At 39.3% G+C, this 22,499-nt stretch overlaps 1 protein-coding gene across 1 annotated transcript in view; it reads right to left on the minus strand.

Annotated features, from left to right (window-relative positions):
• Positions 1-22,499, minus strand: part of LOC101870057 (LIF receptor subunit alpha) — a 49,421-nt gene that overhangs the window by 24,517 nt on the left and 2,405 nt on the right. The window contains exons 2-5 of the mRNA XM_034072777.1: positions 16,353-16,459; positions 3,701-3,855; positions 2,871-2,991; positions 500-651 (exon numbers count right to left, since the gene is read on the minus strand). Coding sequence (XP_033928668.1) covers positions 500-651; positions 2,871-2,991; positions 3,701-3,782 — 355 coding nt within the window. The 5' untranslated portion in view covers positions 3,783-3,855; positions 16,353-16,459. The remainder of the gene's footprint in view (positions 1-499; positions 652-2,870; positions 2,992-3,700; positions 3,856-16,352; positions 16,460-22,499) is intronic.

Here is a 22,499-nt window from a genome sequence, read left to right on the forward strand (position 1 = left end):
GAGTGGGTAAGTTGGGCATATATATTAAGAAAATCAGATCCTGTCAGGAGAGACATACGATATAGCTTCCCTTAAAATGCTGTGAAATTGCAGGAGTAAATTTCATTCTGTAGCTATTCAGTATTTAAGATGGGTGAACAGGCATTAGGAAGTTTATTCTGCCTTTCCCAAGCCAAGTCTGACCAAATGTACTTTATGCCCCATTCAGGTACATCAGTATGTAGATTAGAAACTTGTTTACAAACCCTTCCGCATCTGCAACTAGGGAAAAAAATAAATAAAATTGAAGTGTGATTAGGCTGATTTCTTTTTTGTCCTCTGATAACAGAGGTTTTCTTTCCCCTCATATCTGTTCGTATGTTAGATTCACATGGACCCAGCACATCAACATTTTACATACACGAACATTGCCAAAGAAAACTGAGAGCATATACACTTCTGGAGCATTGTTAATCACAGTATAATGGCATTACGTATACACATAAAACCTGATGCTTACAGATATCTTTCTTGTGAATTTCAAATTCTTTGGTAGGAAAGGCAATTCCATAATTGCTGTTTGTAGTTATTGTCACAGTACTGGAGCTATCTGGGACTGGAATCTCGACCCTTTTCTCCTTAGTTTCAAAACACACAGAAGGAGGGAGGTCACTGAAAAGACAGAGAGGATTAACCAGGCATGTAAGCTGATAGAAAACTAAGGAAAGTTAAAACCTATTCGTAGGACATTAATAAAACACAAATTCTCTGTCGTGTAACAGAGACCTGCATATCATATTCATAAACAAATAAGACTTGCATGGGATTTGCTTAGTATATTAACAGGCATTCCCTCACCTTTCAAGTCACTTTTATCTTAGTGATAGACTGTGCACTATCTGTATAATGCAGCAACCCAGTTGTTAAGAGAATCTCAAAAGTGAAAAGCGGACTTTTAAGCAAAAGATGCATTTCTGAAACCTACAGTCAGCATGAATCAGCATTTCAAAATAAGCAAAATCAAAACCTGCAAAATTCATCAGTACCTCCCCATCCCCTTTTGTTTTCTGACTCCTCCTCTTTTCATTTATTCTCTAAGTGATGGCATATGAGTGCAAAGAGCAGGTTTACCCATCTTTGTCCCTGTATTAGAATAAACAGCTCCCTTCTGGTGCTCAGCTTGTGGGGAAAGAGCAGAGGGCAGGGTAGAAAATTGCTAAGATCCCAGATGGAAATACAGTCTGCCCTCAATGTTTGTACAGTGCTCAGCACTATATGATCTGGCCTTCTCTGGACGTGGTAGATATATAGAGGAAACAATAATGGATGGGTCAAGTCCCTTTGCTCATTATCACTGATATGCAACTAGAAAGGCAGAAAGTTTGGAAAAATCCAGACCTTCCTCTTGGGGGAATGATGAGAGGAAGGAAAGCAAAGAGAACAATGCCAGACTTCCTGCTGAGGGACTGTTATGAACTGGAACAGGACGCTGGAGCTCCCTTCAGCTGGAGTCAAGAGCTTAGGTTGAACTTTTAAGATTCACGCAAGGCTCTGGGCTAGCGAAGGCCAGCTGAGACTTGAGTGCTCAGGAAGGCTATTCCTCTTCTGTATTGAGATATTATTAGAGGATGTTTGGGCAACTGAAAAACAATATCTTTTTCCCTCAGGGAGGTCTGCACAAAGCTCAGCCCTCAGCTTCTTTGATTCAAGGACTAAAGCCTGTTCTGCTTTGCTAAGGAGAAACAGCAGCAGTTCCATGCTGTTTAAAAGTTTAGGTTCTTGTTTAGAGGTCAATACCTCATGAACTCTACACTCCTGAACTCTGGCCACAATGTCAAATATATGCTTTTTTTTTTTTCTTTTTAATAGAAACGATAGCTGGCAATGCGGGAGGAATAACCAGACACAGAAAATTAAACATGTAGGTGGAAGAAGTGCAGCCAAGCCCTGGGACCCCAAGGACAAGTCTGGGCTGCCTGCAGAATTTACAGGAAAAAAGACGGTACAAATCTGGACTGGGGGCAGGATCAAGATGCAAAAATTATTTGATCTCATCCCTAGCACATGATAAGTATTTGGCAGACCCACAGCATGGGGAATTGAACATGTAGTTCTCATTAGTGAAAACATACTGAAGATCTAAGTTTTTCAATGTTTGTCAAAATTTTCAACTCGCATTCATTTTGGAAAGCTATTCTAACTGTGGAATAATTTTTAAGTTTCCTCTAATACTATGCTCTCCAGACAGCTTAATATTTATGAAGGTTGTAAGCCAGCCACCAAGGGATTTTTCATGATTTTCCACATGTGAATCTCAACACTTATGTCATATATTCTACCACTTTGGCCCATAACATCAGGATCTACTTCTTCCAACTATCATTTCCTTTTGGACTGAACCTGGTATGAAGATGTCCCTCATGAAAACTCTGAGCAAGGCTTAGGCAGGCACACAGAGAAGTCTGAGTAAAAGAGAGCATCATCCAGTCGTTTGAAGAGAACAAGCAGATTTGGCAGCATAATTGTTATCATGAAACAAGACTTTGCCAGAAACCCCACCACTGCCTGAGTTAACAGTGCCTGGAGGGAGTACCACCCAAGGAAAACTGAAGGGGGGATGATGGGAAACAACAGCATCACAAATTCCATGGGCAGTGAGAGAGGTATAGCCATACTTTCATCCCAATTTGGTAGTTTTCAAACAGGTATACAATGGACTTGCCCAGGAAGGTTGTGAATGCTCCATCCCTGGCAGTGTTCAAGGCCTCATTGGACAGAGCCTTGGGTGATATGGTTTAGTGTGAGGTGTCCCTGCCCATGGCAGGGGGGTTGGAACTGGATGATCTTAAGGTCCTTTCCAACTCTAACTCTTCTATGATTCTATGACTTACTTGGTAGTGTAGCAAAAGTCAGTTTGTCCATGTCTTTCTTCAGACAAGACATCCCAAGTACAGATCATTTTGCGTAAATTGTGTGTTACACATTTCAAATTCTGGGCTTGCTCCAGAGAACCTGAAATCGTAAGAAAGACAGACATAAACTGCATGTCATAAATGACCATCTGTGAAACAACTGCTATTGTTCACATCTACAGACATTCTTTTTGCATTTTTATTGCATGCATGTCTGGCCAGTATTTTAAAACTTTTGAATGATTTGTGTGCTCGATTACAGAAGCCACAGACTGCCAGATTTCTAGAAGTACCTAAAATCTGGGCTTATATCTTGTGTGCAACAACACAGGCATCTGTCTCTTGCCACAATACCCACTTCTAACTTAGACTAATAAGCAGGCTTTGGGCCAATGGCAAAACCACAGGCTTTGATGATAAACTTAATGAGTTTTTTACTCTCCTGCATTGTCCCACGTGAAGGACAATTAATGACAGAGGGAAATAAAAAATAATGTGTGAAGTAGTCGCAGACAGCCAAAATATACAAGGAGGTATCAATACTGACATTTACACCACCTGCATAAGCAGATTATCACTGTTGCATTATAGGGAATGTAACACCCAATTTTGTACTTGCATACAAGATGCCACTGGGTATCTGAAAGCAGAGACCAGCCTCGGTAGCACCTCTATCCCTTGGACAGTGTGAGACTACAGAGATCACAGTTTTTGAACATGCATATAGTAGGAAATCAGTGTAATTAAATGGTGTAGGTACAGAAGCTACAAAGAAAAAGTAATTAGTGAATACACTGCAATAAACTCACCTATCTCCTTACTATATATTAAGCTTCTTAAGCATAATATAGCTAGTGCTAAAAGGCAGCGGATGCTTGAATTCTTCCACATTCTTCTACTGTTTGTTTTTCAGAACAGCAGCTTCAAGCAGGAATAAATGTCATCTTCCAACAAGCTGTCAGTTCTAAAATTAAAAACAAACAAAATTGAAATTCCAGAGCTGCTGCTCCAGAAATGCCACTTTTTGTTCCATCTACTTTTCTTCCTTGGTGCTGCTCCCATGTGTAGCAACTCCTTTGTTATCTGACAGGTAAACCTTTTCACTGTGCCAGCCACCTCTTGATGCATGTATTTTCAGGGAAGACATTTCAGACATAACCTCAAGAACCACAGACATGTAAAACTCAACTGTTCACAGGTATCCTTCAGGACTACCTGAGGCCAGAACAGAATAGACGTGGCAAGTGTTCCTTTAAAACAGGTCTCTTAGATGAAATACCACATTCACAAAAGGTCTTGTATGCAGTGAATGGAAATGTCCCCTGCTTTGGATATGGTATTAAGGGGACAGGACAGCCCATCTGTTTTCCTCTGACCTCTGCTCACTTTTCATATTGCTGCTACACAAAGCCATGAGATGTCCAAGACACTGCAGAACCAGATCTGACCAGCCAGGTTCACTGGTTCAATCCACTGTTAACTATTAATGTCTGGAGGACAAAAATGGGAGAGGTGGGGAAAAGAGACAAAAGACACTTGTTGCTATAAATGCTAACCTTAAGGTAAAAATTATCTAGAATATTATATTTAATCTGTTCTTTCAAGATTAATAGGTTGCATGTTTTCCAAAGAGAAGTTTGACTTTTCAGGGGAATGTGGGGAACACACTCAGTTCCACCCACACATCAGACACCACCAGTTTTTTGCTCACAAAGAAGACTACAAGAAAGCTTACCCTAAAGTCCAGCCAATCCCTTGTGCATTGTTTCCCTGCCACTTGAAAGCTCTGAAGACTTGAGCACCCTCCCAGAGAGCACAGATCCCATGTACAGAGGTGCCTTTCTCAGTGACCAGCAGCAGGAGCTGGGCTATTTTCATCTAAAAACATAGCTGAGCTAGCCTCTCCTACAGAACAGTTTTGTGAAACTCCCATTTTGTCCAGGACACTTCTTTTAAAAGTCTGAACCAGAAGGGCTCCTGACTTTGCCTTAGAAATCTCTTCTGAAGTAAATCATTGTCAGAATTACAGGCAAAAGACTGTAATTTTAAATGAAAACTTTTCACTGATGTCTTTTGCATCACCAGGAATATACTCCCCCATCCCTGCAATACAAATACGTAATTTTGTTTCTTTTTTCCTTTTTTAAGGAATTCTCTCTCAAAAGACAGCTGTGAATGCCCCAAATGCTCTTCTGTTCCTCACCAACCTGCATTTTCGAGGAGAAACATATCAGCACTACGTGAGATAATCCAGAGGTGTTCTCAAGGGGCCATGGAACTGAGAGAGATGCTATGGTAAATGCCATTGTTATATCTGGAGGGAAAAAAACACCCTTAAAACTTAACAACTGTTTTATTTTGACCATGCTCTCAGGCCACTTGAAGACCTCACTAAAAACATACTGATTTAAGCTATATTATTGCCAGACATATCCAGGTCTTCTCTTATATGCTCCTAAACTGTAACATCCATGTCATGCAACTTGTTAAAAGCCAAATCAAGTGAAGTTTGACAAAGCCATGTTCTGGTAACAATGAATCAAGAACCCTCCAGCACATAAAATATAATAATCTTTGTGCCAGAAGTCCCCCCATTGCATTTTGGTGTCTCTCAAGGTCTTCTTATTGTATTTCTTAATGTTACCAATAAAAACATGGGATATTACTTCCAGGTTTAAACTTTGCTCAGAAACCTAAACTTTGCCCTAAAACCTTAATCAAAAATATGAAGACCATTCAGACAGACCTGGGAGTTACACAAATAAAATTATGATTTCCATTTGTGGTGTACATGTGAATTATATATGTTTGTTTGTGACTTCTTCAAAGGTAATTTCTGGTTTGCAGAAAAGTCCAAAATCAGAATTTCAGGTTTGATATCAAGATCACTTAACAGCCCTTTATCACCTGGCAGAAGCCAACAATGAATAAAAACAAGGGAAAGCCCTGATGTCACTTGAATGGGAGAAAAATGCATTGTGAAGTTAATTAAATCCCAAGATTCTCACCTTCTAAACACATTACCTGTACAAGATTGCTCAAAAATCTGTTTGGTCATACCAGGTTTATGAGGCAGTTTCAGCAACTACACGCGTGTGTGTGTATGTGCGTGTTTCAAGAAAATCATCTGGTTCTCTGCATATTCTTTCAATACATAGCTTACTGAGTACTTCCCCCACAGCAGATGTTTTAAGAGTAACATCATGGCAGTGAATTACAAGAAACTCAAGTCATACCAAATTCTCCTAACTCAAGCACAGTTTTAATTTCTGTTTCAGAATCAGGCACCAAAGGGAACCTATGTATTTTCATGCAGAGCATGATGAGAGTCTTGTAAACCACAATCTTTTGTAAGAAGCATAGACTCCCTGGCTCTTGTATTCTCATACACATATTATAGATTGCTCAAAAGCTGGCAATTTAAAGCCTCATGTCACATAATAAAAGTCATTACTCAGGAGAAAAGATCCCCATTTATGGGCTTGTTTTAATTATAGAGTTACAAAATAATTGAATAATTAAAAAATATGAAGTTCACTTTCTTTGGATGAAAGCTGCCTTCCATCAGTTCAAGTCTTAATTCAAACAAGGCATGGAGGGTTTTACTCACCCTAGGGAAATATGAAAAGCATGTTATGCTCTAGGCAGATGTACCCTTAAGATGGATAGGACAATATAAAAGTCAGAAATATTTATTTAGGACAACAGCGCTCAGCATTGTCAGATGAAGGCAAAACCTCAACGAGGGGTGGCTGGACTGCAACAGGAGCAGTTGCTACCAAGTGTAAATTTATTTCAATTTTAAGTCTTTATTTTTAAAAAATGGTATGAAGGGGGTCAGCCCAGTTTCATCAGCGGAAAGAGCAATGACAATTACACCATCTTTAGCAGCTATCTTAAAAAACATCCTGATAGCATATCCCATAACAATCTAATTTTCTTGGGCAATTTATTTGCGTTATGTCACTGGCACTATCATTAGTGCTCCAGTGTGCTATGCAACTCTTTCTTGCTCAGTTTTAAGAGCACTATTTTGCCCTATCTCCAGACGAAGAACAACTTAACACTGCCTTGCAGCAACCTTTTACATAAAAGATGACTGACACCAGGTCTCTACTAGCTTCTTCCTTAAAAACTCCAAGTTTTTTTTACCCTTTCCCAGTCTCAAATTCTAGATTTCTGATCTTTCCTGGAACAAATATTTCTCCGTGGACCAAATCTGCTGTATCTGAAGCTTTAAAATATTTCTGCCCTCTAATGCCTGAGCATTATCAAGCACAACGCAGGAACTTTTCTAAGGAAAACCCCACGCCATATTTGCTTTTTCCCAACATTCAGATCTTGTTGACTCAATTTCATTGTGTGATCCAGCCCCGGATACTACCGTATAAAGCTGCCATGTAGCTGTTTATTTAGTGCTTTAGACTCCAATCTCACCCTCAAATTGACTGCAAACCTCCTGACTTTGTGTGAGTATGTTTGCACAGCAAATTCATCTTAAAGGCCTTGCCTGAAAAGGTCTTTCACTTCTGAAATATTAAAATAAAGAAAAAGCCTCCTATAAATCTATGCTAAGGAATAACATTGTGTGTTTCAAAAAACTTCACATGCAAATTCATGTCATACCAACAGCAAAGGCATGGCAGGCTTCAGCATATAACTGCCCATATGTAACAGCAGCTACAAAAACAGGATTCCATAATAACTGTTGGAAGTTACAGTACATGGAGATGTCATGACTTACGCTTAAGATCTTATGCTGTGCAGAGGAACTACCCTTGTGCCTGTGGTCCGAAAAAAAAAAGTAATTTCAGATTACTTTTTATGCAGATAAGCTAATAAAGGAACAACCAGATTCAGATTCTTACTCATTGAAGCCAACGGATGGTGACGCTTATTTAAAACGGCTCAATACCAACTCTGGGCTTTTACATGACCTTTAAAGATGTTTTGATGTTTGATGCATACAGTACACCTATTGGTGATCTGATAGGTAAGAGAGGGAAAGAACTCCAACTCAATAATGTGCATCTGGGAAAATACCTATGGACAGGTTTCCTTCAAAACTTTGTCCGCTGGGGAGAAGGTTAAAGGTTCTGTGACAAGTTGAGTAAAGGAGGGTAGGACCAGCTGTTTGACAGTGACAAGCTAAGACATTACCAGTTTCTTTGGACTCAACCTCTGAAAGGGAGAAACAGTTGGTAACTGGTATCTCTCCTACTGACTGTGTTTCATTCACGTAATTCTTGGCTTAACTGCTTCTGCATTGTCTATTTTAAAGCATAGCTGACCAAATGTTCAATTCTCTTAAAAAAAAAATAAATATTTTCTTAGTTGAACAGACCAGTCCTCTAAGCACAGAAGCTCTCCAAAGCTCTATTCTGCTTTTGAGTTTTCTGGTCTTCAAATGTATTCCATCATCAAGTGCTTGGAAACCACTTTGGAAACAAGCAAACAGAACAGGTTAAAAAAATATATATATTTTTTTGGCCTGCTTTCTGCCTGTAGTCTGATCTGCTACTCACAGCCCTCCGGATTAGGTTTAAAAAAATCTGTGAATTGAGGATCAGTGGCCACTTTTTATGGCTATGTTTGTGCTCCACAAGCAGACACCTCACAAGAAACAGTTAAAAAGTCAGCTTATATAATGTTTAGGGAAGATGCAAGTGGAGGATACTAGATAAAACCATGAAATCAGTAAAAAAAATATATATTAAACATAATAGAAGAAACCTGTTTGTCAATAAATTTTCTCAAGTTACAATTTTTCTCCACAGTCAAAGGTACCATCATAATAATTTACCACTGAATGGAACATTAAAAGCTCTCAAGGAAAAGGATTATATAGCACACCACCAAAAGATTGTAGAGAATTATGGCAGGCTGCATTTCTGGAAATACTGAACAGCCAGTCACCCCAAATACAACCAGGCAGAAGTGAGGGTGCTAAGTGTGTGTCTAGACCAAAACCTTGTTGCTAAGAGAAAAATTATTCTGCTTAGCAGGTGGTGAAGGCACAGTTTACTTGTCTCTGCCCAAAGATAACTAATTTAATCTTCAAAGTGAAAGAAAACATGCTTATATCCAGATAAAAATGCATATATCAAATTACACATCCTACTATAGCCAACAGAAAGCTTCCAAAAAAATTCCCCTATCTGAAAGTCCATGCCAGAAGTACACATTTCTGGGAAACCAAGCAAATTGCCAATACGGCTGACAGTAAAGACAATGAACACAGAAACAGGAGATGAACTGGTTTTCTTTAGGACAGTTTTGCTGATCCCACAGCCTTCAGTCTTTGACTTTAAATCTAGCTGAGTGATAAAAAAATTGAAGTAGAATTAAAAGCATTTATTTGAGAGGGCTTGGCTTTGTTTCAAGTGAGCACATTCTTCCACCTCCTTAGAAAAAATTCCCAAAGTTGAGAAAAAAATCTCTCTTTAGTAATCTAAATGCAGGCTTTCCCTCTCTGTTTTATAACATGGCACCATTCCAAGTTATAAAAGATTCGCAGGACATGAATCACTAAAACTTGTTTATAAATGAAGGCTGAATCCCATTTGGGAATCTGACTTTTCCCAGTTCTGAGGAATTAATCTAAGAATCTGCTATTTCTCTTTCCGAAAGCTGATAAAATAATTCAAGTTGCCTATCTGCACCAAATGCACTCTCCCAATCTGCAGCGGAGGAAAAGGAAACAAAGAGTGTTAAGATATTATGCAGTAAATGTGTAGGAGTGCACAAGGCTCAATTCTCGGTCCTTTGAGACAAATGTTTTCTTGAGTTTTTTCCTTCAAGCATGAGGAGAAAAATTCCATCCTCACTGCTTCCTCCAGCTGCCAAACAGCAGTGTCATCTCTTGAGATGCTGGGAAGCCACCACAGGTACCTGCTTCTGCTCTGCAAGGTGAGGTGAAATGGCAGGATGCAACATACAAGCTTAGCACCAGGATCAACACTTCAACAATTCACTTGCTAAGCTCCTGGTCACAACCACCATGTGCCTGTTTGTCAATAAATTTTCTCAAGTTATAATTTGTTTTTCTCCACAGTTAAAGGTACCATCGTAATAATTTACCACTGAATGGAACATTAAAAACTCTCAAGGAAAGGGATTATATAGCACACCAGCAAAACACTGTAGACAATGAAGGCAGGATGCATTTTTCACAATACTGAACTGCCAGTCACTCCAAATACAGCCAGGCAGAAGTGAGGGTAAAGCAAGAAATATCACCAACAAGATCAAAAGTGCACCCAGCTCCCTTCACCTGGCTCAGAGTTTTAGGCCAATGAGAAGCTGCACCTGCTTTCCAGTATTTTCTTCCTATACCAGACTGTTAATCATGATGGAAATACAAATAAGTAAGCTGCAGACTGGGAGAGCTGGTGGATATTTCCAGGTAGCAATTAGCAGGAGAAGCAGCCTCACCTGGCAAGGAGATGAGAGAAAACTCTTTGCATGGGTTTTCCTCATTTGGGGGTGTGATGCATAAAGACTGCGTGAAGGACAGGGAACAGAAAGGTTTCAAGTCATTTGCTTAGGAAATCAATGAGCAAGCACCACAGTTTGTGATTTTACGAAAGCATTTAGTACTTGCAGGACAGTACAACACCCATACATAAGCAGAAACTGAAGCCCTTAGGACTTGCATTTGTAAAGGAAAATATACACAAGAAGCTGATGTCAAATATCTTAACCATAGCAATGGGTATAATTTTGAGAAGCGTTTGGAAGGCATACTGAAAGACTCCTTTAAGACTCCTTTCAACTAAAAAAATCCCACCAAAAAGAACAAGTCAGGTGGCTTATAGAGGCAATTGGGAAGAATATCCCTGCTGGGACAGCTGGGCTGGAAACAAAAAAGCAGCACAGTGATACTGAAGAGGCAGAGCTGTCAGGCACAGCAGTGGACTGAAACGGCAGAATAAGGCAAAGAGACACAATAAATCGATGATTTATTTTTTACCACAATGAAAACCAAATTTATGAGGTGACATTTTGGGGGTTTTCAAGCTAAATATACATTTTGCACACTTTGTCCTTACTGAGTTACAGTTGTTTTCAATTAAACTGTATGCTAATTTGAAAACCGTTAGTCCTACTGATGCCATTTGCTGCTCACTGCCCAGCGTACACAATGCAAGAGCAGAACTCAAGCCAGACACTGCATTTAGCATTCCTAGTGTGAGATTTCCAGAAGAACAAAGTCACTTTGAAAAGAAAACTGGGTGTCTAACTCCTGAGTTTGTACATCCTTGCCCATATCAGTTAGCCACCAAGCACATGGTTAAATAAAAACACATCCATTACTACTAGAAACGCAGCACTGCTCTACAGATGGTAACAACAGAAAACAGACTCTTCAGTGAAACACATTTGGTAATACTACCAAAATAGATTGAATATGTTTTGGGATATCTGCACGTCTGTCCACAATTTATTGTTGTTACGTATTAGGCAAATGTTATTACAGATTACTCCCTAAGACTTATTAGACATCAGAGAAGACACACTAGAGAGGCTGGCATTGCAGTCCAGTAAAGGTTGACTTCATTCTGCAGCTATTTCCTCAGTTAGGTCTCTCTAATAAGCTGCAGTTTCATCAAGCTTGTAAGGACACAGTAAGCTGAGACCTCACCTCCTCATTCTGGGTGAACTGAACCTGGGCAGCATGTTCAAAGGTTACTGCGGGGGTAAGAGGACAGACAAAGCATTATCAGATAAGCCTGATTTCCTTAGGAAGTCAGCTCAAATTAACAAGCACAGATTCTTCTTCCACAGAGGTGCAGATGGGAAACACCTAATCATCTGAACAAAGAACAAAGCAAAGGGGTGAAGGTTAAGGGACACTGTTGGCCAAAAGAGAAATTTAGATCTTCTAGGCTATTGTGCTCTGCAGCAGAAGGAAATGGCTCCAAGTCATTTACACACTTGTATTTTAACCCATTCAAAAAATTATCATGATACTTACTACCACTGACAAATTAATACTGCAGTAAGGTAAAGGATTCAACTTATGTATTTGCGTAAATCTGATGCAGCTACACACATTTCCTGATATGTTTGAATTTGGTGATCTCATGGTCGACACACTTCCTTCAATTCTTGCGTTTTGCAATGCAGCACGGAACAAGTACACTGCACAAAGGCACAAAAGTCCAATTACTTTGCATAAATAAAAAACACGTCTTATCATGAATGCTATGGCTACCCACTATGACTTTTCAATACTTAGTACAGGTACAAAGCATAGAAACAAATGTACCCACATTTGTTGCAATGCATAACCTAGAATCAAATGAAAATACACAGAGAAGGTTTCCCACTTCTCCAGTGCTTGCTGTATTTGACTGATAAATAACTGAACAAAACATAAAACAAATACTCCAAAACACATTTCATCTGAGGGGAGAGGGGCTACTGTTACTTTGTGCTTAGGTATCAAGACACTGTATCTTCAGAGGAAAATGTCATTTGCCCACATTGGCAACTGTACTTTACTTAGCTTGAGATTCAAGGGCCAGACCATTTCACTCACACTTCACAAAAGAGGGCTGCAAAAAAATACAGCTGTTCCTAAGAAGAGTCATTATCTACTTAATTCTGTCCCTGCTGGTTCTCTTCAGCTAGTATGTCCTTATGAACTAATAAGGACATAAAGAAGCTGACCTTATTAATGGAAGAGTTTATTTTCCTTAATCTGTCAATGTCCAAAATTTTGAACTATATGACCTTTAATCTTCTTTCCATCACAGGAAAAGCCTATTTAGTTTTATAACAGAACAGTGATAATTACTGAAGCAAATCCAAGTGTGTTTTTTTAAACAACCGGCAATGACCTGAGGGTTGGAATCCTTCATTGTTTACAATGAAACCCATGGTATCTGAATTATTTTTAAGGTACAATGAACTAAATCCAAGAAAAGTCTGTCTTTATGTGTACAAGCAGCATATAAATAGATCAAATGTTAAAATGTGGCTCTCACATTAAATAATATATTGAGAATAACAAGCAACAGTTGTGCAATATCCTTTTGGAGTGAATGTAAGGAATGAGAGTCACTTACGAGAAATAAATTGATTTTTTAGTAATCGAGGGAATGGCAATTCCTGAAACTATAGATCTATAGTTTCTGATGAATTCATGTTGTATTAATCTTGCTTGAGACTTTAAAAGCTCTTACGCCCTGCTGTATTTACCCTCTTAATAAAAGTACCAGACATGTCACATGAAGATATACTATAGCATGTTACCATGCACAGACTGCCTTTCCACTGGGGTAAGCAATTGTTTTCTTCTTTGTTCCACTCCAAAGTGAGCACTCAATGCTGCCATTCCCCTTTCAAGCTCTCCAAAGAATAAAGATCTACAATGGAGTATGACCTTATCAGAACCAACCTGTCCATACATAACAGTTGGCATTTATTTCTCTCACATAATGTTTTAGTTGTACCTTATTCTCCCCTTCCGCCCTCTCCCCCCCCCCAGCTTTTTATTTGTACATGTACATCCATATACTCCTCTTAAGGTGGCAATGTGTATGAAATCGTAAGAAATACAAATATTAACTTCTATAGTCCATACACATCAGAGCTGATGTCTTTCCTAGTTAACTTTCTTAGACCCAAGAGAGACCATTGCCAGGCTAAAAAAAAAAAATATTAAATCTTGCACTTCTGTGTGCATATACACCATACCAGAAACTGAGACTCACTCTCTCATACACATGTGGGTTCATGATACTGGTACCTTTTCATTGTCTTGCAGTTCAGAGCCTTCACTGGAGCCGCTGACTCAAAAGACATGCAGGCAACCCTAATCCTCTTTGTCTGTTCTGCAAAACTTTCAAAGGTCTCCAGGTTCCTGCAAAGGACTTATGGTCCACTTGTGGATCAGTTCTCATAGCAGCACAGCCAGCAGCACAGTGGCTCAACATAAATTGATTCATTCATGTTATCCTTTCTATGCCTCTAAGAGACTTTGACACCTCCAGAATACAATCTCAGGTCAGTTTTAGTGTACTCCTCCATATTATCCTCAGTACTACCAATATGCGGCACTTGCTTAACTGCATTGCCCTAACTGAAATAAATCACTTACTGCAATGCCAAAGGCACAAGATGCAATTGTTTTACAATTAAATTAATATCTGGTTTTCCATTTCAAATAATTTAGTCAGAACATTGTTTTAAAACTAAACGTATAAAAAAGTTGAAATTTCATTTTTAATTTCTGCTAAATTACTTCAAATCTGATTCAAACATAGATCTCTCAGTCCACAACAGTGGAAAAGATGCTAAAAAAAATCCTAAGTTTATTCAGAATATGCCAAATTATAAGTTTACATCTCGTCTGTAGGTTGGATTTATATATCTTAGAAAGTTTCTTGGTTTTGGTTGACTTAAATAAGCTTGTAAGCTCTTCAGCTGTTTCATGGAGGGTCACAGAATAGAAAATACTGCAATAAAGTACTTTGCAGGGGAATAAAATACTTGAGCAAAGCCTGCACCATTAAAATAATGCTTAGCAAAAGGAAAAAAATCAATGAGGAGCTGAACATCTTAAAATAATAAGCAAGATGGCTAGAACCAATATCTATCATTTTTATTGCTGTAAAATGATGCAATGCTTTTCTGTCATTCCTTTCAGAACTTAGCAAAAGCAGTGAATTGAGTCCCTGTATATAACCCACCAGCAAGTGCTGAGACAGCAGTGTCTGTAGGGCTAATGGTGCCGCACCTCATTTAAAACTGAAAGCAGCTCATAGAAAAGTGAGACTGATACTTATAGGACATACAATGAGTCAGTTCCACAAGTCTCTCCTGTCCTGATTCACACTTAGAATAAGAATACAAAACAGAAATGTTCAAAGCCACATCTGCACTTCATCTCACATCTTCACATAATTTTCACATGACCATTACTATGTGACTTTTAACTTGCATCTGCCTCTTCCCCCTCAATCCTCCCTTGACAGCAAGACTCTTTTCCTGAAGATCACTTTTTCTTTTCTTTCTCTTCTCAAGGGTGACTATAAAAAAGGGCTGTGGAGAGGGAAAAACAACCCTGGATTTTATACACACAAGTCATTCCAACTTTGCTATCTCTGTTTAACAAGGTTCTTCCTTCCTCCTATTATTAGTAAATCTCATGGTTTACTTCTCTCAGTATTGAGCTGGCAGATGATGTACAAAAGAAGGATTTCTTACTTATTAGCTTCTATCACCATTAAATCCTGTATACCTACACACTGGCATGAAAAAAAATCTCTTCCTGTGGAAGGCTGCTCATCACATTTTTCATGCATTGTTGCTGATATGTTTAACGTTTTTGTTTCACAACTCAGCAATGAAACAGCTATTGTTTCCAAAGTGCTGAGCAAGTCCAACTGTGGGAATGAGAAACGTGAGACAACTCTCAATGGTCTCTCTGGTGGCTGCTCTGTGAGGTGCCCAGGCATGTGATGGGAGAAAACAGGGGTGAAGGTAAACCTACCTGCAGAGAAGAGTTAATTGCACAACTAACTTTTTGGTTAGTTACCAAGAAAGTCATGCTCTGCTTCAGTTTATCTTTTATTTCTATGCCAGCATTTTATTCCTTAGGAAAATTTCTGCTATTTATGTATCTAATCAAGTCCATCCAGATGTACAGTGCACATCACACAAGGCCAAGCATGCTCTTGTAAGTTTACCTGTCTAAACCCGTACACTGGCAAAATCTCTGACGTAAATTTCACAGTACAAAATACCAAATTCCCACTCTTTCTTCCTTTTGGAATCTTTTGCTGCAATGCCAATCTCACCATGAAGCAGTTCATTAGAACCCACACAGCATTTAGAAACAACACCACCTCAAACATCTTTGCAGATGATACTCTGCTTTTCCCATTTCTGCAATTTTCCTTATTAAAGAATTATACACTGGAATAGTAAAAGGAGCATACTTGCAAAACATACTTAGTTAAAAATGCATATGCCTCAGGGACATAACTTCAGAATAATATATATACAGCCTTTGTGAGCTACAGTAGAAGGGTCAGAGGTACATATTCCAAATAAGAAAATTTAAAATAAAAAACCAAAACAAGCAATTATCATTAAATATGGTAAAAATTAATTTTCATTGCTTTCAAAGATGAGATCAACTGGAGGCAATTATTACCAAAAATTCTCATTAAAACGATCAGTTCATCAAATATCTGCGTTTAGATTGCAGCATTTCATTCATCTTAATTCTCAAGTCCCATGAAACAAACAGCTAAATGCTACCAGAGATCACCTGTGCACTCTGACAAGAAGGGATTTCAAAGCCGGGGAGTGCTGCTCATGACTAACTGTTGATTTATGCAAGATAATAAGCCTCAGCAACCACATATATGAATTTGCTCTTGAATTTGCAAACACATAACTATATGACTAATTCTATCTTATGAATTAAGGTATGCATAAACTTACATTTGCACTGTTGGCAGAAGCCCAGCTGCAGGAGCCTGTGACAGTCTCAGTCCTTAGTCTTCAGTATGGGAAAGCTGAATGCTGAACTGGGCAGTCACATCAGGTACCTGAAGTACAAGAAGATTCATGTATGAATTCTTCATTCATCATGAAGAATGCTACACTAAAGGAACACTGAGAAAAGGTGTGGAATTATAAATATATCTTCTGTTTATATACCTGTGTAGAAAGGAAAATAACACTATTCTGCTGAAAGCTTGTCAGTGACCTAATTCTACCAGCAGCTATTGTAATGCTGAGTGCTTGTTCCCATTTCTGTCTGCACTAATCACTGCCCAAATGCTAAGCGAGAATTACCTACTGATTAGCAAGCACACACACAGCAGGCCGAAACGGTTAACAGACAAGAATCTAATGTTTTCAAGGATATATTTTTCACATATTAACACTAGTTGCAACACTCATTAGTTGAAATAATGGGGAAGCAAATTCAAAGTATCAGTTATCACAGCTTAAGCAAATAAATACATAAAAGTCACTGAAAATAAAAGTCCTCACAACTTACTCTGTACAGATGAAGCTGCATTACAAGAGCGCTCAATCTAAAAGCACGAGAGAAAGACCAGCCATTTATTAGCAGTGGAAATGGTTTAATCCAGTACAAAGTCGATTTACATACAGGATCAAATGATTACTTAGAGCAGTTTGAGTCTGAGAGATTGTCTGTTGTTGCAAAGCCTAAAACAATGCAACTATTTAGTTGAACAGGGTTACTTGATCACAGTTCTCAATTACCTACACAGAGAAAGGATTTAAGTATAACCCACAATTTAGGAGATACAACAGTCAATGCCACGTAGTAGACCTCCACTGAAAAGTGCACATTGTGAAAAGTAAAGCTAATTAAGTATTGCCAAAGCTTTTCAAGCATGGCATGAATGGATTGAAACAAAAAATAAGATTGGATGCATTCCTAAAAGTAATGATAAATACAGGCTCAATACAAGTGTTCCCAGATTAAAGTTTTGGTTCACATTACACCAATGTCAGGTTAGATTAACGTAAGTCTTGCACAGATGTCATGTTAATAAACATTTTAAAGGTGAAGGAAGACAATATTCAGGGGACAAACTACAGAGTTTGAGGTAAGATTTAAAACAAAGTTCACATGATAGCTTGCTGGATTTACATCCAGACTGATCCTGTCATTCCTAACATGGGGCAACATTTGGTCACAAGCATTTGCTTTCAAAAATTTCCTAGCATACTGAAAAAGAAAAAGGCCAATCACATTTAATTTGGAGGAGAAGGCTGTTCTATATTTGGAATCATGACAATGCTATTCTAGCAGATGAATTACAAGTTACGTGCCTGGAGACCTGTACACTAAAGACTTCTCATAGCCATGACCTTTGGAAGAGTATGGAGCAGGGGGAGAGAGGGGAAAAGGAAGAGTAACAGACAGACTCTAGAGAACAGATATTATTATCATCAGAACCAGGAGAAACCATAGTAGAGGTAAGAGAGTTTGATGTTTATGTCCACCTCATACACACAGTACTTCAGTGCTTGTACATAACTCAAGACAACACTGAAGTTGACAATATAAATAAATCACATTTTTGTTTTGTTTTTTCTCTCTCTTCCTCTCTCTCTGCTCCTAGGATTAAACATTAAAAGCTTATCTCCTTGGTTTTAGCTCCAGAATAGCTGTAAAACCTCAAAGGTCAAACATCTCTTTTACCGCAAGTGCTGAACTTGATCCAAAACATGAAATATTGTGAAAATTAGTTGTAGTTGGAATACTTATAACTTACATTCACCTTTGGACTTCAGTGTCTGCAGAAGCCCCACCTATAATATTGACTGCTATAATTTTTTTTCATTTAAGCAGCATTTTTGCCCTGCAGTTATATCATGACCTATTATTTGAGAAAGATATTTTGAAGCTCTGTCCTCACTGATTTTATAGTTAAGAGAGGCCATTAGATCACCCAGTTCAAGAAGGGCAAATTTGTGGTCAGCGATACAAACAGGGTTACATCACATGATGAGCAGTATTGCTGTCTTGGCACATGAGCTTCTGGGTGACCACGTTAAGTCCTGTTTGGAAGGAAGAAAGGCTGCCAGACTAAGACAGATACCACTAGACAGTCCCAAAAGGCAACTGCCTGCCCAGGCTAGCCCCACAATGAGCAGAGCCATGCCTCACCTCCCAGTTGCCCAAATCTTCCTCTCCTCTGGGATCGCCCAGATATGCAGGACGTGCTGTACAGCTCTCAAACATGCAAGTAATTTGAAATGCAACTTGTAAAGTTACAGAAAACATGCACATCCGAGATGCTCAAACTGCCTGGTGGACTTCACCCTCAGCCCAAACGCTGCAGGAGGAATTGCCTTCACACTGTTTGGGACTACATGTGGAAGTCCAGACTAGACCACTTTGTACAAATGGCCCAGGTCACCATCTGGCTCCAAACCAGCATTTTCTGTGCTTCTTTGAACTCTGTGTTCAAAGTGTTTGAAATTAATAGAAAGTAGTTTTTCAGCGTTAATCTGAAATGTATGCAGTGCCCAAAGGCACAATGTGGGGGGCATTTAAGGGCATAAAGCCACCTGGGATAGAACTGGCTTGTTCTGCTTACCATGCTTAGCCAAGCTTGCCATAGGCCATAACCACACCATCCAGAATAAACGTTTAACCATGTTATCCAGTCAGCTGAGCCTGCATTTCCTCTTGAAAAGGAGTAATTGATTTATTCAGGGAGCAGAACTAGCTTAGATGAAGGACTAAGGGTGAGAAGTAAACATGTAAGTCTGAGCCAGACTGATAACGTCAACCACTTGTTCCTTGCACTTTTATTATACTTTTAAGCAACTTGTACAATAATGACAAAATTATGCAAGCATAAGAAGTATTCCAGCATACTTTTCAGGCAGTCTTTATCCCCTGAAGAAATCCTACAAATACAACGCTTTATTTAAATTTCATGATTATGCACCACAAATTACCAGACAACCTTGATATGAAGCTATCAAGGTTTAGTCAATACACAAAACCATGATCAGTGCAGCTATAGGTACACAGCAAGCACAATATATATCTCTCTATTTTAGTAATATATGTATATTCCAAAAGAAAGTGCTTCTGACTGATGATCAAAATGCAGTAAGCTATACTGGCAGAGAACACTGGTACAATGTGGCTCATCAACAAAGAAGCATGCAAAAAAAAGAAAGGAAACCTCACCCCCCCCCCCACTCCCCCCCCCCCCCGGGGTTTTCTCTAACCAGTGTTACTGTATCAATGAAAATATATGGCTGGCAAGAAAAATGTTGCAGTGCAAAAGCAACCCCAAGAAAACCCTACTTTGTCTACAATCATTCTATGATCCTATCTACTTAGGAAATTTCAGGACTTCAGGAAACTTAGGAGGCCAAGGCTAGCTGAAAGGCTGTGCTTCTTGGTCTTGCAGAAGGCCAGCCCTGAATTGCTGGGTTTACAGGTGAGAAAGAAGACTCTGCTCCCTGACAACACATGGTCCAAGAAAAGGGAAAGCCATCCTGCTCTCAAGTGCACCCCTAATACCAACCTTACAACACAGGGTGGCCGCCCTCTGCTGTGGGCTGTGCTGCGGGTCTGATGTTTGGCAGGGTAGAGAGTGAGACAGAAGGAATTGCTACAGTGCTGTCCTTGTTTCCATGACACGTGCTTTTATAACTTGTGCTCCCTGAGGTAAAAGGCATAATTTGGATTCAACAGCTGACAACTCAGCAGTTCTCTGCCTGTGGGATAAGGGAAAGCTGCTTCTGTTGTAGCAACAATCTTTGACCCAGCTCCAATGCCAGCTCCAGACTGTGCATGGAACAGAGAGGAGACATATGCCCTTCAAAACCTTACACCCTGACCAACATTCATACCAGTGGGTTAAGAGTTATTTTTAGTTTAAGCACTTTCTGCTTGCAGTGAAACCTGCTAGTAGGAGTGATTCCAAGGGACAGCAGCAGGGAAAGGCAGACAGTAGCAAAGTGGCAAAAGCCCCTGCTGAGAATTTCTTGCTTGCAGGAAGCACAAGGACTTTACTGACACATGGCAGGAGGGCTCACACAGTTCGCAGATTCAGAGATTGTGCATTTTCCATGGAAGGAAGGACAGAAATGATCAGCAAAAACTAATGGTGTATACCAAAAACAATCTCTGCGTATTCTCAGTGTCAGATAAGAACCTCCAGATATCATTCATTCTAATTACCATCTTCTAATTTGTAAGTGAGTAAGGCAGGCAACGAAAACAGGAACCTCAGCATTTGCTGGTGATTTGTATCTTAGCTGCCCCTTTGCCCCCCAAAGGCAGGTTAAGAAGACAGCTCTGGCCATCTAGGAATTTATATGGCCCCCATCACTGCTATCCTAATGACTCTGGAAAAGATTCATAAGATTCTGAAAGATGACCCTTGGAGATGCTTAAGCACCCATAAAAAACAAACTTTTGATGCTTAAACAGGGGGAGGAGGGTGGGTGGAAGGAGGAAAAACAATAAGAAAAAAAGAAGAGATGTGATGATAAATTTTGTAGGCATCAGATGCACAGTCTCATCTTTGACAGGGCCACACCACCTGCCTGATGCTCAGACACTCAGGATTCACAAAGCAATTATTCCCTGCCTGTGCCTGCTGATAAAATCTGCACAGAACCACAGAATGAAGTTCCCCAGAAAAAGCAGAAGCCGCAGCTTTTGTTTATAAAGACAGAGCCAGAAAAATAAAGCAGCAGTGGTGCTCCCTTTTTGTACAGCAGCCCAGCCACTGCATCACTTGCTGGGGTGCTGAAAATACCTCTGACTACCTCAGAGACTCCTCGAAGTAACAGACAAGTCAGGATGGAGACTTCTCCAGTCTTTCTGTGGATGGCATTTCTCTCCGCAGCTTAATTAACCACTGACTTGGAGCAGGACTCCATGCCCTTGTGAGAGGGCATTTGCTAGAAATGAGGGACCATGGGTTCCAGGTCCTGCTCCCAGGGATTATTTATATCTTCCACATTAAACTTTTTATGGAATGAAATACATCAACTAGCTTTGGCACACAGAGCACAGTCACCTCTCAAGGCTTACCCAGAAGTAATCTATTTTTCTTGGTTTTAGACAGAAACCAGAAATAAGTCATAATTAAATCTCAGGGGAGAAGACACACCAAAATATTTATCATTTCAATTAATTCTAGCTAATTATGATAACAGGAGTAAAACTGACTTTCAGACCTGTTCTTCTTGTCTCCCTGCATGTGAACATGTGTCTAATTCAGAACAGCATCACCTCTCAAAGAGCCACCAGTATCTTGCTTGAGTTCTCCATCCTTCCATGTATGCAAGTATCTGTAAAGCTCCTTCATCAGACCTTTTCTTTTACTGCTAATTAATTCCTTCTGCATTTCAACATCAGTCTGAATCTAAGATCCCAGTGTTTCTACTGCATCCTAGATGAATATTGAAAATAGAAAAAACTAACTCCAAGGATTTTCCTGATTCTTTTTGCCTTTCCTTCCATTATCCAAAAGCTGCTTCTCAACAGCTGAAATAAGCTCATTTCAAGATAATACAAACTATAATTTAAAACTCTATCAGATCATTTTTGCTTCTATCCAACACAACAGGAATTGCTGAATTTAGTATCCTCTGCATTCCTCTGAGAATTAGCACACGAAGTAAGTGGGAAAGAACCTCATTTACCTGGTCACATCATCTATTGGGTCATTTGCAGAGAAACGTAATCCATCTGCATCAGCCTTGTGATGCGCTGCACTGCAAGATAGAGTCAGTATTTATAAAAATCTAGATTGTTTAAGATTGCCAGGCACTTTCTTCTTGGTGTATTCTTTCATCTTTCAGCTGGAATTCTTGCTAACATACTGAATTTAAATACATCTTCTCATAAAGTACAAAACTTGCTGCCAGTCACCCACTAGTCTGAACAGCTCTAAAAGAGCTGTTTCTAACAGACTTACAGACTCTGTTCTAGCATTACCTATGGATATTAATAAATTCAGATTTCCTTTGAACATTTAATAAAGCCCTGCACTGGATGACATTGAAGCAGATGTGACCTTATAACCAAGTTCTTAACTCATCAATAATTTGAAAATTAAAGCC

The sequence above is a fragment of the Melopsittacus undulatus genome, chromosome Z (assembly GCF_012275295.1).
Source record: "Melopsittacus undulatus isolate bMelUnd1 chromosome Z, bMelUnd1.mat.Z, whole genome shotgun sequence".
NCBI lineage: Eukaryota > Metazoa > Chordata > Aves > Psittaciformes > Psittaculidae > Melopsittacus > Melopsittacus undulatus.